This window comes from Silurus meridionalis, chromosome 28 (genome assembly GCF_014805685.1).
Source record: "Silurus meridionalis isolate SWU-2019-XX chromosome 28, ASM1480568v1, whole genome shotgun sequence".
Taxonomy (NCBI): domain Eukaryota; kingdom Metazoa; phylum Chordata; class Actinopteri; order Siluriformes; family Siluridae; genus Silurus; species Silurus meridionalis.
The window spans coordinates 572,653-590,000 of NC_060911.1; the positions used below are offsets into that span (position 1 = coordinate 572,653).

Consider the following 17,348-nt stretch of genomic DNA (forward strand, 5'->3'; position numbering starts at 1 on the left):
TTATTATTATTATTATTATTATTATTATTATTATTATTATTTAGTTCAATTTCGTCAGATGCTGCAATAATTTTGGTTAAATATCAATTCAGTGATTAAAATGAGTTATAGTGAGTCTGAGTGAGATGAATAATCAAAATGCACAAACACACATATATGTATGTATATATGTATGTGTGTATGTATGTATGTGTGTGTTTATGTACTTATGTATGTATGTATGTATGTAACGTGTAAGTCAAGTTATTTCCATGCAAAGCAACATACGCGTGTGCATGCAGTTACACATGAAATAAATCAGGAATATGTGGAAAAAAACATGAAAACATCCTTAATTTCCCTTTAACCCAAATAAACAACTGAGACACTTTCAGTGTGTGGGTGTGTTAAGTGTGTGTTCCCAAACCACCAAATCATGTCTCACAATATCCCAGATCATGTCTCACAATCTCCCAAAACATGTCTCATTATATTCCAAATCATGTCTCACAATATCCCAGATCATGTCTCACAATCTCCCAAAACATGTCTCATTATATTCCAAATCATGTCTCACAATCTCCCAAATCATGTCTCACAATCTCCCAAATCATGTCTCATTATATCCCAAATCATGTCTCATTATATCCCAAATCATGTCTCACAATCTCCCAAATCATGTCTCACAATCTCCCAAATCACATCTAATTATATCCCAAATCACGTCTCCCAATCTCGCAAATCACATCTAATTATATCCCAAATCACGTCTCCCAATCTCGCAAATCACATCTAATTATATCCCAAATCACGTCTCACAATCTCCCAAATCACATCTCACAATCTCTTAAATCATGTCTCATTATATCCCAAATCATGTCTCATTATATCCCAAATCATGTCTCACAATCTCCCAAATTGTCTTATTATATCCCAAATCACGTCTCACAATATCCCAACTCATGTCTCACAATCTCCCAAATCACATCTCACAATCTCCTAAATCATCTCATTATATCCCAAATCATGTCACATTATATCTCAGATCATATCTCACAATCTTCCAAATCATGTATCATTATATCCCAAATCTGTCTCACAATATACTAAATCATGTCTCACAATCTCCCAAATCACATCTCATTATATCCCAAATCACGTCTCACAATCTCCCAAATCATGTCTCATTATATCCCAAATCATGTCTCATAATATCCCAAATCACGTCTCACAATCTCCCAAATCACGTCTCACAATCTCCCAAATCACGTCTCACAATCTCCCAAATCATGTCTCATTATATCCCAAATCACGTCACAATCTCCCAAATCACGTCTCACAATCTCCCAAATCATGTCTCATAATATCCCAAATCACGTCTCACAATCTCCCAAATCACGTCTCACAATCTCCCAAATCACGTCTCACAATCTCCCAAATCATGTCTCATTATATCCCAAATCACGTCTCATAATATCCCAAATCACGTCTCACAATCTCCCAAATCATGTCTCATTATATCCCAAATCATGTCTCATTATATCCCAAATCACGTCTCTCTTTGTCCTGTACGTCTTTCAGGAGCCATTCAAAGCTCCATTACATGAACTGATAATAACTAAAGGTGAAGCGTCTCAGATCTGTGTGGAAAAGGGAAATCTCAGAACTTTCACTCTTACTGAACTGTTGAATTCATTGTGAGTGAGAATGAATGAAATTCAGAACTCCATTAAGAGTAGAAATACAGGCTAAAGAGTGTATTGGAACAGAGTTGATTGCTGTGGGATGGAGTTCTGAGCAGAACAGGAATGGAATGTGAGGGAAGTGTGTTTCAGCCACAGCTCATTAGTTAAGGATCCATTCGAACACACACCATCACCACATTCTGTTCCAGTTCATCCACAACGTCACACAATGAACAGAACTCATCTATAGAGAAGATAAAACACCCAGGCTTACATTTCTCATGTGTCTTCTCACTCTGTAACGAGAAAACATTTACACATCACTGCATGAACACACACACACACACACACTTTATATTTAATATATACACTATAATGACAAAAGTATGTGGACACCTGACTATAAGACTATGTACATATTTCCATATTTAGTCTCCATTCACTGTTATAATGAGCTCCACCCCTCTGGGAAGATGTTCCACTGAATGTTGTGGAGATTCATTTAGCTACAAGTGTGTTAGTAAAGTCATGTAGTGATGTAGGTGAGAAGGTGTGGAGGTTCCCGGAGTGCAGTCAGCATTCACATTCATCTCAAAGGTGTTCTATAGCAGGAGATCTTCCACTTCAACTCATGGAAAGCAGATCTTTAGGAGCTGGCTCATGCTGAAACAGGTTTGGGACTCCTAGTTCAAGTGAAGGAAATATTTCATGCCTATACAATTGTGTGCCTCCAACTTTGTGCTAACATTTGGAGAAGAACCACATGTAGCTGGAGAGGTCAGGTGTCTCACTATACTAATGGCCATGTAGTGTATTTAATGTGTGTTCGATTTTACCTCTTCATCAGGATCCTGGTCTGAATCCGAATCCTGAAACCAGAAAATGTGAAAAAATAAACGTTAATGTTGTGTTACTGTAGCAGCATCATGTCTGCATCATCATTCAGCCTCAACATCCATGAATTCTACATGAAGCTCATGCTATTGATGGATCTCTCCTGTTTATCACTGATGTCCTGTAGAGTACAGTTCCAAAGTTTGAGGTAAGTGATAGTGTTCCAGGAGATCAGTGAGAGATGTTAGAGCAGGACATCGTGGACACTGTGGAAGTAAACCATGAAAAGTTTACCTTCGAGTAAACAGGCAGTGTGATGTTCAGGTTGCAGATGGCATTGTGGTTCAGGCTGCGGTACGTTCTCGGTTCTTTAGTGAATGAAAGTCGACCACACGGTTCCTGTGCACTGTCACGGATCTGATAATCAATCAATCAATCAATCAACCAATCAATCAATCAATCAATTAACCAACCAACCAATCAATCAATCAGCTGCGAATATTTATTAGCTGTTTATCAGTAAAGACTTGTGATTGGACTCTGAGGTCAGTCACTGTGTGATAAAGAAAGTGTACCTTGATGAAGAGAGCCAGTCGGTTTTCCTTGAAGGCGTAGAAGCTGAAGACATGGTGCTGTCCACACTTCGTCAGAGGAACAAGGTTTCCAAAACAATCCACAAAAATGGGTTTTCCTTCGAGAACCTGAAACACAAAGTCCACCTTCACTCCACACTCACCTCAAACACCAGAGCTTTTACTCTCACTGATGAGAACACACACACACACACACACACACACACACACACACACACACAGGAACCACTTTTCCGATCAAGCCCATGTGCTGTACCTCCACGTCTCGGCTACGTGCCACCTCGGTGAAGTTCTCCTGCTGTTCCAGAGTCTTGTCCATCTTGTCGTCGGTCATGCAGAAGCAGCGCAGACGTGCCTCAATAGGGTCCAGTGTTTTAGCAAAGATGACAAACTTGGCCATGTAGGGAACACAGATGATCTCCCTGTAGAGCTGCGCACAGAACACCACCGACTCCTGAGACTGACGGCAGTCTATCAGCCAGAACCTGAGGACCATCCGCAGGAGAAAAACCATCATCAGCTCTGTGGTTCTGCAATCTCCATGGAGATGTGGGATCTAACGCTCACACCATCCCGTTAGTTTTTTTAATGTGTGGAGTGTTACTTCTCCAATAAACACAAAGGAAAAAGAAGAGCACGAGGTGCTGGAGAACCTGGAACGAGAGGAAAACAGAAGAACGAAGAAGAACCTGCTGAAGAGGAGACACTCACCGAGCTGAGACGTTGGTGGTGAAGGAGACACACTGATTAATAAAAGTTAAAGGAGTTGAACCAGTGATGTCCTCCCACTGCGCTGGGGTGGTACCTCCTACACACACACACACAGACACACACACACACACACACACACACACACACACACAATTCTTTCAATTGCATTACTAATTAATCTATTAATGGTGTACCTAAATAAATTTAACCTTAACTTAGAACACACACATACACACACACACACACACACACACACACACACACACACACACACACACACACACACACACGGTGATGCTGCACAGTAAGCGCAGGGTGGGTGTCTCCCCCGGCATGCCGCTGTCCTGATTGGTGGAGGTTTTGGGAATGGGGATCGTCATGGTGATGGGTTTATGGAACTTGCGCCTCCGAGGCTCCAGAGTAACAATTGGGCTGAACGTCGCCTTATTACCCAGAATCCTTTTTACTACCTCGGGCCCTATTGGCTGAGCCTGTTGCACAAGTACACAAAAATGGGCAGAGTTTATTGTTTTGTGTGTGTGTGTGTGTGTGTGTGTGTGTGTGTGTGAATACAGTACCTGTAGTCCGACGCGAATCCTCTTGGTCAGAGCTCCTTCAGGAAACACAGCCTGAACCTGAGGAACCAATGAGCTGCTGAGAACTCCCCCCTCTGGACCAATCAGGTGACTGTCTTGTTGTATACGAGACACCACTGCAAAGAACTGTGGGAAATCCCGAGTGATGATGCGGCAGATACGTTTCTTCTCCAGTTCCTCAGGTGAGTCCAATTCTGAGATCAGCACAACAAGAGGCAGGTACAGAGCAGCTGTTATAATCAGAGCAGCTTAAACACTTCATACAGAGTTCAGGATGAATAGTTATAGTTTAAGGTGCTGAACATGGAAGCAAGTTTTTGGAATGAGGAACATTTAGGAGATATGTGAGGGATTATCAGACACTAAACTGCAGTTATAGACCTGCTTTGTGTTGTAAACGGTTGAAATGTATATTGTACTAGTAACACAGATCAGGTGTAACATTAGAACGTTCTGAGTGGTGAAGTGAAGAACACTGATGATCTCTTCATCATGGCACCTGTTAGTGAGTGGATTTATTTAGTAGCCAGCTGATGCCAAAGCTGCCTGACCTGATTAATGAGGCTCAGACCAACATGGCAATAACATTCTAACAACTGAAACTGAACTAAAATATATGATTTATTAGGATTAAATCTTTATAATGCAGCACCGGATTTACTATTAATAGAACAGACTTTTGTGATCTTAAAATATCCCCAAAAAAACGAGTTAATTCTTCTGTTACTTATTGTTGGATTCTTGCTGTAGTTTTTAAACTTTTATCTGGCATTCTTCACTTTAGAAAGAGGGAAGATTTATAAGTCGCACCTGCACTCCACCAAAGAGTGAATAGATAATGAAATAGTTCAAGTTAAAAAAATGTCTCATTTATTTAAATATCAAGTTTTAAAGCAAAAAAACATCAAATAGCATAAAGTTTAAAAAACCAGAGAAAATAAAAGTGTAGTTGTTTTACAATCACTGATGGATGTTTTCATTTACTTGCATTAGCGACCTAATTGCTTGTTTGTGGTTGCTTTGAGTGCATGAACTTTAAAAAGAGAAAATCATGAATGAAGATTAATAAGAAAACAAAAACACATTTTATATATATACACATACACTCACCGGCCACTTTATTAGGTACACCTGTCCAACTGCTCCTTAACGCAAATTTTTAATCAGCCAATCACATGGCAGCAACTCAATGCATTAAGGCATGTAGACATGGTCAAGACGATCTGCTGCAGTTCAAACCGAGTGTCAGAACGGGGAAGAAAGGTGATTTAAGTGACTTTGAACGTGGCATTTTTGTTGGTGCCAGACGGGCTGGTCTGAGTATTTCAGAAACTGCTGATCTACTGGGATTTTCACACACAACCATCTCTAGGGTTTACAGAGAATGGTCCGCAAAAGATAAAATATCCAGTAAGCAGCAGTTCTGTGGGCGCAAATGCCTTGTTGATGGCAGAGGTCAGAGGAGAATGGCTATTCGAGCTGATAGAAAGGCAACAGCAACTCAAATAACCACTCATTACAACTGAGGTATGCAGAAGAGCATCTCTGAACGCACAACACGTCGAACCTTGAGGCGGATGGGCTACAGCAGCAGAAGACCACACCGGGTGCCACACCTGACAGCTAAGAACAGGAAAATTATATATCCTGCCATTAATTGAGCCCCACCTGTAATGTCTTATATTCCCCACTAGAGGGGCATATGTTTTACTTTGATGTTTTACTACGTGCATGAAAAAGCTCCAGCTAACACTTAATGCAGCACCAAGAGTCTTTATAAAACCATAAGCTGTGATCACATCACCCCCGTCTTACTCACCATGCTCCGGCTCCTCACTGATTACTGCTAATTACCTTTACACCACTGGATGCTCTTGTACTGTAGTACATTAGGAAACTTTCATCCTGCTTTGAACGAAAGGTTCAGGCTGTTTATTGGTACCTACTGTACAATAAGGAAGCCTACAGCAGGGGGCTCCAGTTATGGACCAGCTTCCTTTAGACAAGCATTTTGATAAAACCTTTTCTCTTAAGAACAGATTTGGAGGAATCACAGGAATAGAGCAGTGTGGGGTACTGAGATGTTTTGATGCTTTTCAACTCCTCAAGTGTTCAGTCAGGTTTGTTGATGATCTGAGAGCATCCTCATGTCTCTGTTAGGTCTGGTTGTACCTCTTGGTTAGACTGCTATAAGTGAAGAAAGGAGGGGTAGGTGGTGGGGTCAGGGTGTGTGCTGAGGGGACATACCCTCGTCCATGCCATTGAGGATCTGGTTGAGTTCCTCCTCAGTGTGCTCACAGTGATGTTCTCTCCAGCTCTCTCCTGTCTCACTGCGCAAAACCACGAGTTCTCGCTCAGAGCCACGCAAAGCTGCAAAGTGAGGAATCTCCACGATCACCGGCCTGTACACACACACACACACACACACACACACACACACACACACACACAATGAAAACCAGAGTAATTTACATTCTAAATTATATATGGTTTGCAGATTAGAATGCGTTTCTACCCAAGGAATTTGGTTCCTGGTGGACCAAGCTGCAGGATTCTGCTCACCAGGCTCTCTCCTTCATTAAGAGGAGGTGGAGCTGTAGGCAGGTGTAACTTCCTGATAAAGCAGAGGAGAAGAACATTTGAGATACACAGTAGTGAGGAGGTTTACTGGATGTTTAGTGGGAGCAGATTGTAAATAAGAGTCCTGAGATACAGCAGTGTCTCTATGACTTCAGCAGCAGCTCTTTACATTCACAATACAAGTGAAATAAAATGCTGAAGCACTAAATAATTCTCTCTCTCTCTCTCTCTCTCTCTCTCTCTCTCTCTCTCTCTCACCCGAGGAAAGGTGATCCGGTAGGGCCAAGCTCTATGATACGTCCTGTAATTCCATCTCCCTCCACCAGGGGCATTGTGGCCACACGGTGTCTCTTCACCAGTCTGCAGGTGACGCGTGTAGGAGCTGAACACTTCCTGGGTGGGACGATGATGCGGAGGCCATTGTGACGGCAACCACGCATGGCTCCGCCCCTCGCATCCACCATGAAACTCACCAGGAAGCTAAATGGTGGAAATACAGAAAAGCATATGAGACGGTGTGTGTGTGTGTGTGTGTGTGTGTGTGTGTGTGTGCTTATGCATGTGTGTATTCACCCTGACTGCAGCAGTGTGTTCGTCAGTACTACGTTGTCCAGGTGTTCAGCTCCCCAGCTCAAACGATACGAGTCTTTATCATTCACTCTGGACAGACTTGATACCTGGAGCGCACACACACACACACACACACACACACACACACACACATAAATAATTACACACAGCTCAGTTAAATTTGGGTATATGGGTTAGGGTTAGGGTTAGGTGTGTGTGTGTGTGTGTGTGTGTGTGTGTGTGTATAGGTGTGTGTGTATAGGTGTGTGTGTGTGTGTGTGTGTGTATAGGTGTGTGTGTCTGTATGTGTGTGTGTGTGTGTGTGTATGTGTGTGTGTGTGTGTGTGTGTGTGTGTGTGTGTGTGTGGTGTGTGTGTGTGTGTGTGTGTGTGTGTGTGTGTATGTGTGTGTGTGTGTGTGTGTGTGTGTGTGTGTGTGTGTGTGCGTATGTGTGTGTGTGTGTGTGTATGTGTGTGTATGTGTGTGTGTGTGTGTGTGTGTATGTGTGTGTATGTGTGTGTGTGTGTGTGTGTGTGTGTATACCTGGTGGTTGGTGATCATGTCTCGATAAGAACCCCATCTCTCTGATATCCCAGGTGAGATGGAGTGTAATGAGCCCTTTATAACAAACAAACACATTAAAATTATTAAACATGCAGGGGTGGAGCTTTAAGTCCATATATGGTAATGTGGGCATCTCTCTCTCTCTCTCTCTCTCTCTCTCTCTCTCTCTCTCTACGTGTGTGTGTGTGTGTGTGTGTGTGTGTGTGTGTGTGTGTGTGTGTGTGTGTGTGTGTGTGTGTGTGTGTGTATATATATATACCTGTCCAGATTATGGCTAAGGTAGCTCATGCCATCCAGGAATTGTCCGGACAGTGAGTCGTCTCCCAGCTCTCTCAGATCCTCGGCCCTCAGGTACTCACCTCCATCTCCCGTCATTGTGTCCTCACCTGCACACACACACACACACACACACACACACACACACACACACACACTCCATCAGCACTCTAACACCAGCATTACACACAGCTACACTGTGATTAATAGCTAGCTTGCTAATATCTTCATAAAGTATCGCATGACACTGACCCTGGTTCTACTGCAGAACCCAAACATTACCTACACAACTCAGGAAGCCTAACTCCATAACTCATCTCAGGTGTGCACTGCTGGAGTGACCTACACACTTACCTTCCTCATCAGAAACATCCAGAACTTCAGTCATTGTCTCAGGAACGTTCAGTTTGTGCTTCTCTGTCACCATCTGCAAGACAGAACCAAGACCACCGCAGTCATATACACACCTAACGTAATTAACACCACCAGCAGTAGCAACATTAGCAATATTAGCTTGGAGTCAGGAGTATCAGCAGCTCCTGCATATATCTGTTCTTTAAAAAGCAGTCAATACACCGACATGATTAATACAAACTCATAGTAAAACTTGTTACAATCACATTTAGTTTCTCAAAATTAGGTATAACACTGCAAAGCAACAACCTGAAACATCTGGCTCGAACCTGTACCTGTAACTAAACCTTAATCTGAACCTGAACCTTTATCTGAACCTCTACCTGAACTTAAACATAAATCTGTACCTGTATATAAACCTGTATCTGCACCTGTAACTAAGCCTGTAGCTGTACCTAAACCTGTACCTGTAGCTGTAACTAAACCTGTACCAAAACCTGTACCTGTAGCTGTAACTAAACCTGTACCTAAACCTGTACCTGTAACTAAACCTGTACCAAAACCTGTACCTGTAACTAAACCTGTACCTAAACCTGTACCTGTAACTAAGCCTGTAGCTGTACCTAAACCTGTACCTGTAACTGTAACAGAACCTGTACCTAAACCTGTACCTGTAACTAAACCTGTACCTAAACCTGTACCTGTACCTGTAGCTGTAACTAAACCTGTACCTAAACCTGTACCTGTAACTAAACCTGTACCTAAACCTGTAACTGTAACTAAGCCTGTAGCTGTAACTAAACCTGTACCTAAACCTGTACCTGTAACTAAACCTGTACCTAAACCTGTAACTGTAACTAAGCCTGTAGCTGTAACTTAACCTGTACCTAAACCTGTACCTGTAACTGTAACTAAACCTGTACCTGTAACTAAACCTGTAACTGTAACTAAGCCTGTAGCTGTAACTAAACCTGTACCTAAACCTGTACCTGTAACTGGACCTGTAACTAAACCTGTACCTAAACCTGTAACTGAACCTGTAACTAAACCTGGACCCGTAACTAAACCTGTACCTAAACCTGTAACTGAACCTGTAACTAAACCTGGACCTGTAACTAAACCTGTACCTAAACCTGTACCTGTAACTGTAACTAAACCTGTACCTAAACCTGTAACTAAACCTGGACCTGTAACTTAACCTGTACCTAAACCTGTACCTGTAACTGTAACTAAACCTGTACCTAAACCTGGACCTGTAACTAAACCTGTACCTAAACCTGTACCTGTAACTGAACCTGTAACTAAACCTGGACCTGTAACTAAACCTATAACTGAACCTTTAACTGTAACTAAATCTGTAACTAAACCAGTAACTAAACCTGTCCTTAAACCTGTACCTGTAACTAAACCTGTAACTAAACCTGTCCTTAAACTTGTACCTGTAACTAAACCTGTAACTAAACCTGTAACTAAACCTGTCCTTAAACCTGAACCTGTAACTAAACCTGTACCTGTAACTGAACCTGTAACTAAACCTGGACCTGTAACTAAACCTGTAACTGAACCTGTAACTGTAACTAAATCTGTAACTAAACCAGTAACTAAACCTGTCCTTAAACCTGTACCTGTAACTAAACCTGTCCTTAAACCTGTACCTGTAACTAAACCTGTAACTAAACCTGTCCTTAAACTTGTACCTGTAACTAAACCTGTAACTAAACCTGTCCTTAAACCTGTACCTGTAACTAAACCTGTAACTAAACCTGTCCTTAAACTTGTACCTGTAACTAAACCTGTAACTAAACCTGTCCTTAAACCTGAACCTGTAACTAAACCTGTAACTAAACCTGTAGCTGCACGTGTGGGTGTAGGAGAGAGGAGACTCTGAGGAGATCAACGGTTCCTCTGTGTGTTACTCAATCACAGGGTTCACATTTTGTGGAGGTTTGTGGTGAATTCTGATGTGTTTAACTTTAACCCTGTGTTACTCACAGTCGTCATGGTGATGACCTCCTCAGTGACGACCTTCAGTGTGTCCACCACAGAGATGTAGCCAAGACGCTTAGCGATAGAGAGAGCTGTGTTGCCATTCTGAAACACACACACACACACACACACACACACCCTTCATCTAAACCTATACTGGAACCTGCACTAGTCAATGTGTGTGTGTGTGTGTGTGTGTGTGTGTGTGTGTGTAGAAACCTCACCATAGTAATAGCATTAGGCTTTGCTCCATGATGAAGCAGAACATTGATAATGTGTGTGTTTCCCTGCTGAGCTGCTTGGTGAAGGGGTGTGTATCCATTCTGCAGACAACACACACACACACACACACACACACACACACACACCACGTAAGTAAAGGAAGCAGAAATGAATAGTGAACAGACAGGATGTGTTTGTGTAATGAGCAAATGAAAAAAACACAAGAAGTGAGTGTAAACAGGAAGTGAGTGTAAACAGGAAGTGAGTATAAACAGGAAGTGAGTGTAAACAGGAAGTGAGTATAAACAGGAAGTGAGTATAAACAGGAAGAGATTATAAACAGGAAGTGAGTGTAAACAGGAAGTGAGTGTAAACAGGAAGTGAATGTAAACAGGAAGTGAGTATAAACAGAAAATGAGACATTAGCTCTTACTCTAGTTTTGGAGTTCACATTTGCCCCATGCTGCAACAGGAAGTTCACCATCTTCACGTTTCCATAGTGACAGGCCACGATGAGTGGGGTGTAGCCCAGCTTTTTTGGGTGAGGGAGGGGTTTATACAAATGACATTACACACATACGTGTTATCAATCAATATAATTAGTGTGTGTGTGTGTGTGTGTGTGTGGGCTCTCACTTTTGATGGGTGGTCTAAGTTTACACTGTGCTTAACAAGAATTTCAGCCACATTCACTTTGTCCTCCTGAGCAGTGAGATGTAGTGGAGTAAGACCATTCTGAAAGAGACCGAGAAACAGTGAGACCTCAGCTGTGGAATCAAAATTAGAACTAGCCATGTCTACTATCCAAATGGGGAGTTCAATAGGGTTTAGAGCTCTATAGCAAGAGATCTTCCACTCCAACCCTGCAGAATTTCACACAGTATTCTAGTTTTGATTGTTTAGAAAATCAGCCAACAGCTCTGTAATGCTTCATTATCTCCAGCTCTTTTTTTCTATTTATTGTGTGTGCGCATGTGTGTGTGTTTGTGTGTACATTTGCAGTGCCTCACTTTTGCATTAGCATTGGCGTTAGCTCCATGTTCCAGCAGTAGTGCGGCCATGTGGTCATGTCCCTCCTGGGCAGCAAGGTGAAGTGGGGTCATTAACTGCCGTGTTGTAGCTCCACATTCCGCCCCCTTCTGCAACAGCACTCGTGCTAACTGCAGCTCATTCTTTCTTGCTGCAATGTGGAGTGGGGTATAACCGTTCTGCACATGCACACACACATCCACACACACACACACACACACACACACACACAGTGTAGAAATTTATGGATATCTTTAGTATAGTAAGTATAGTACAGTGACTGTAGTGATTGTAATGAGTACAGTGAGTGGAGTATAGTGAGTATTGTGACTATAGTGAGTTTAGTGAATATAGTAAGTTTTAACAAGATTCTGGAAGGTGAGAAGATGCCTGAGGAATGGAGAAGGAGTGTGCTGGTACTGATCTTTAAGAATAAGGGAGATGTGCAGACCTGCAGTAACTACAGGGGAATAAAGTTGATCAGTCACACCATGAAGTTATGGGAAAGAGTAGTGGAAGCCAGGCTGAGAGAAGAGGTGACCATCTGTGAGCAGCAGTATGGTTTCATGCCGAGGAAGAGCACCACAGACGCATTATTTGCTTTGAGAATGTTGATGGAGAAGTATAGAGAAGGTCAGAAGGAGCTGCATTGTGTGTGTGTGGATTTAGAGAAAGCGTACGACAGGGTGGAGAGAGGAGTTGTGGTATTTTATGAGGAAGTCTGGTGTGTCAGAGAAGTATGTGATGGTGGTGCAGGACATGTATGAGGACAGTGTGACAGCAGTGAAGTGTGCAGTAGGAACGACAGACTGGTTCAAGGTGGAAGTGGAAATACATCAAAGATCGGCTCTGAGCCCTTTCCTGTTTGCAGTGGTGATGGACAGGATGAAGGACGAGGTCCGAGGTAGTGATTTCAGTGAGTATAGTATAGTGATTATAGCGAGTAGAGTATAGTGATTATAGCGAGTATAGTATAGTGATTATAGTGAGTATAGTATAGTGATTATAGTGAGTATAGTATAGTGATTATAGTGAGTATAGTATAGTGATGATAGTGAGTATAGTATAGTGATTATAGTGAGTATAGTATAGTGATTATAGTGAGTATAGTATAGTGATTATAGTGAGTATAGTACAGTGATTATAGTGAGTATAGTATAGTGATTATAGTGAGTATATTATAGTGATTATAGTGAGTATAGTATAGTGATTATAGTGATTATAGTGAGTATAGTATAGTGATTATAGCGAGTATAGTATAGTGATTATAGTGAGTATAGTATAGTGATTATAGTGAGTATAGTATAGTGATTATAGTGAGTATAGTACAGTGATTATAGTGAGTATAGTATAGTGATTATAGTGAGTATAGTATAGTGATTATAGTGAGTATAATTATAGTGATTATAGTGAGTATAGTACAGTGATTATAGTGAGTATAGTATAGTGATTATAGTGAGTATAGTATAGTGATTATAGTGAGTATATTATAGTGATTATAGTGAGTATAGTAGTGATTATAGTGAGTATAGTATAGTGATTATAGTGAGTATATTATAGTGATTATAGTGAGTATAGTATAGTGATTATAGTGATTATAGTGAGTATAGTATAGTGATTATAGTGAGTATAGTATAGTGATTATAGTGAGTATAGTATAGTCATTATAGTGAGTATAGTATAGTGATTATAGTGAGTAGTATAGTGATGATAGTGAGTATAGTGATTATGGTGGTATAGTATAGTGATTATGGTGAGTATAGTACAGTGATTATAGTGAGTATAGTATAGTGATTATAGTGAGTATAGTATAGTGATTATAGTGAGTATAGTATATAGTGATGATAGTGGTATAGTATAGTGATGATGGTGGTATAGTACAGTGATTATAGTGAGTATAGTACAGTGATTATAGTGAGTATAGTATAGTGATGATAGTGGTATAGTACAGTGATTATAGTGGTATAGTACAGTGATTATAGTGATTATAGTGAGTATAGTATAGTGATGATAGTGAGTATAGTATAGTGAGTATGGTATAGTGATGATGGTGAGTATAGTATAGTGATTATAGTGAGTATAGTATAGTGATTATAGTGGTATAGTATAGTCATTATAGTGAGTATAGTATAGTGATTATAGTGAGTATAGTACAGTGATTATAGTGAGTATAGTATAGTGATGATAGTGAGTATGGTATAGTGATGATAGTGAGTATAGTATAGTGATTATAGTGAGTATAGTATAGTGATTATAGTGAGTATATTATAGTGATTATAGTGAGTATAGTATAGTGATTATAGTGAGTATGGTATAGTGATTATGGTGGTATAGTATAGTGATGATAGTGGTATAGTATAGTGATGATGGTGGTATAGTATAGTGGTATAGTACAGTGATTATAGTGAGTATAGTATAGTCATTATAGTGAGTATAGTATAGTGATTATAGTGATTATAGTATAGTGATTATAGTGAGTATAGTATAGTGATGATGGTGGTATAGTATAGTGATGATAGTGAGTATAGTATAGTGATTATAGTGAGTATGGTATAGTGATGATAGTGGTATAGTATAGTGAGTATAGTATAGTGATTATAGTGAGTATAGTATAGTGATGATAGTGAGTATAGTATAGTGATGATGGTGAGTATAGTACAGTGATTATGGTGGTATAGTATAGTCATTATAGTGAGTATAGTATAGTGATTATAGTGAGCATAGCACAGTGATTATAGTGAGTATAGTATAGTGATGATAGTGAGTATAGTATAGTGATGATAGTGAGTATAGTATAGTGATTATAGTGAGGTATAGTATAGTGATTATAGTGAGTATATTATAGTGATTATAGTGAGTATAGTATAGTGATTATAGTGAGTATAGTATAGTGAGTATAGTATAGTGATGATAGTGAGTATAGTATAGTGATGATAGTGAGTATAGTATAGTGATTATAGTGAGTATAGTATAGTCATTATAGTGAGTATAGTATAGTGATTATAGTGAGTATAGTACAGTGATTATAGTGAGTATAGTATAGTGATGATAGTGAGTATAGTATAGTGATGATAGTGAGTATAGTACAGTGATTATAGTGAGTATAGTACAGTGATTATAGTGAGTATAGTATAGTGATTATAGTGAGCATAGTATAGTGATGATAGTGAGTATAGTATATAGTGATTATAGTGAGTATAGTATAGTGATTATAGTGAGTATAGTATAGTGATGATAGTGAGTATAGTATAGTGATGATAGTGAGTAGTATAGTGATTATAGTGAGTATAGTGATTATAGTGAGTATAGTACAGTGATTATAGTGAGTATGGTATAGTGATTATAGTGGTATAGTATAGTGAGTATAGTATAGTGATTATAGTGAGTATAGTATAGTGATGATAGTGAGTATAGTATAGTGATGATAGTGAGTATAGTACAGTGATGATAGTGGTATAGTATAGTGGTATAGTATAGTGATGATGGTGGTATAGTATAGTGAGTATAGCAGTGATTATAGTGAGTATAGTATAGTGATGATAGTGAGTATAGTATAGTGATGATAGTGAGTATAGTATAGTGATGATAGTGAGTAGTATAGTGATTATAGTGAGTATAGTACAGTGATTATAGTGAGTATAGTACAGTGATTATAGTGGTATGGTATAGTGATGATAGTGAGTATAGTATAGTGATGATAGTGAGTATAGTATAGTGATTATAGTGAGTATAGTACAGTGATTATAGTGAGTATAGTACAGTGATGATAGTGGTATAGTATAGTGAGTATAGTGATGATGGTGAGTATAGTATAGTGATGATAGTGAGTATAGTATAGTGATGATAGTGAGTATAGTATAGTGATTATAGTGAGTATAGCAGTGATTATAGTGAGTATAGTATATAGTGATTATAGTGAGTATAGTATAGTGATTATAGTGAGTATAGTATAGTGATGATAGTGAGTATAGTATAGTGATGATAGTGAGTAGTATAGTGATTATAGTGAGTATAGTGATTATAGTGGTATAGTACAGTGATGATAGTGAGTATAGTATAGTGATGATAGTGAGTATAGTATAGTGATTATAGTGAGTATAGTATAGTGATTATAGTGAGTATAGTACAGTGATTATAGTGAGTATAGTATAGTGATTATAGTGAGTATAGTATAGTGATTATAGTGAGTATAGTATAGTGATGATAGTGAGTATAGTATAGTGATTATAGTGAGTATAGTATAGTGATGATAGTGAGTATAGTATAGTGATTATAGTGAGTATAGTATAGTGATTATAGTGAGTATAGTATAGTGATTATAGTGAGTATAGTAAGTATCACCTTGGCTGTGCTGTGAGGTGATGCTCCTTTATCCAACAGCAAAAGTGCAACCTCATGATTGTCATAGTGAACTGCCACATGAAGGGGAGTGAGACCATCCTGAGAGTAAAGAAGACAGAGAGATGGGAGAGAGAGAGAGAGAGAGAGAGAGAGAGAGAGAGAGAGATAAAATGAACCTAATCTAATCCCGATGCAGTTTATTCTCTCAGCTCTCAGTCCATATCTGATCATTAGTTCCAGTGTTTGTACCTTCCCAGCTTCATCGGGCAGAGCTCTGCGCTGCAGCAGGAGTTTGGCAACCTCCAGACTTCCATACTTCGCTGCTACATGCAGAGGAGTAAATCCTTTCTGTGGACATAACACAAAATATTTTACACACAATGTCTGTTGTGAAAAGCGCTATAGAAATTAACTTGACTTGACTTGTGTGTGCATGTGTGTGTGTGTGTGTGTGTGTGTGTGTGTGTACATGTGTGTGTGTATACCTTGGTGGTAAGTGTGCATGTGTGTTTGTGTGCGTGTGTGCGTGTGTGCGTGTGTGTTTGTGTGCTTGTGTGTACCTTGGTGGTAAGTGCGTGTGTAGCTCCAGCCTCTAGCAGTACAGAGATGATGTGTGTGTGTCCCTCTCGGGCGGCGATGTGTAGAGGTGTGTATCCGTTGTTGGTTGCAGCGTCAGGATCTGCCATGTGCTGCAACAACAGCTGCACTGTTTCAGTCTGACCCAACCTCGCTGCAATGTGGAGAGGGGTCTGACCTTCCTGTACAGAGACCGAACATAAGTGTGAGACCGTGAGAAACACAGTGTGTGTGTGTGTGTGTGTGTGTTTGTTACTCTGGCCATTGCATCCACACGAGCTCCGTTTCTCAGAAGGCAGCGCACCACCTCCATCTGCCCAGCCCTCGCTGACATGTGCAGAGCTGTCTCTCCCCGCTACACACACACACACACACACACACACACACACACACAGTATGAGAACGCATGTACTACTGCTACCACTAATAATTATAATAATAACAGTAATAAG

At 40.1% G+C, this 17,348-nt stretch overlaps 1 protein-coding gene across 1 annotated transcript in view; it reads right to left on the minus strand.

Moving 5' to 3' along the window:
- Positions 1–17,348, minus strand: part of LOC124381398 (ankyrin-2-like) — a 47,305-nt gene that overhangs the window by 15,670 nt on the left and 14,287 nt on the right. Inside the window, exons 14-37 of the mRNA XM_046843003.1 lie at positions 17,153–17,251; positions 16,881–17,078; positions 16,570–16,668; positions 16,321–16,419; positions 11,961–12,158; positions 11,587–11,685; positions 11,384–11,482; positions 10,953–11,051; positions 10,735–10,833; positions 8,743–8,815; positions 8,372–8,498; positions 8,113–8,166; positions 7,552–7,683; positions 7,237–7,458; positions 6,914–7,012; positions 6,646–6,800; positions 4,381–4,592; positions 4,093–4,293; positions 3,803–3,900; positions 3,348–3,576; positions 3,074–3,199; positions 2,793–2,915; positions 2,501–2,533; positions 1,939–1,960 (exon numbers count right to left, since the gene is read on the minus strand). Of these exons, the coding sequence (XP_046698959.1) occupies positions 1,939–1,960; positions 2,501–2,533; positions 2,793–2,915; positions 3,074–3,199; positions 3,348–3,576; positions 3,803–3,900; positions 4,093–4,293; positions 4,381–4,592; positions 6,646–6,800; positions 6,914–7,012; positions 7,237–7,458; positions 7,552–7,683; positions 8,113–8,166; positions 8,372–8,498; positions 8,743–8,815; positions 10,735–10,833; positions 10,953–11,051; positions 11,384–11,482; positions 11,587–11,685; positions 11,961–12,158; positions 16,321–16,419; positions 16,570–16,668; positions 16,881–17,078; positions 17,153–17,251 (2,995 nt within the window). The remainder of the gene's footprint in view (positions 1–1,938; positions 1,961–2,500; positions 2,534–2,792; positions 2,916–3,073; positions 3,200–3,347; positions 3,577–3,802; positions 3,901–4,092; positions 4,294–4,380; positions 4,593–6,645; positions 6,801–6,913; positions 7,013–7,236; positions 7,459–7,551; positions 7,684–8,112; positions 8,167–8,371; positions 8,499–8,742; positions 8,816–10,734; positions 10,834–10,952; positions 11,052–11,383; positions 11,483–11,586; positions 11,686–11,960; positions 12,159–16,320; positions 16,420–16,569; positions 16,669–16,880; positions 17,079–17,152; positions 17,252–17,348) is intronic.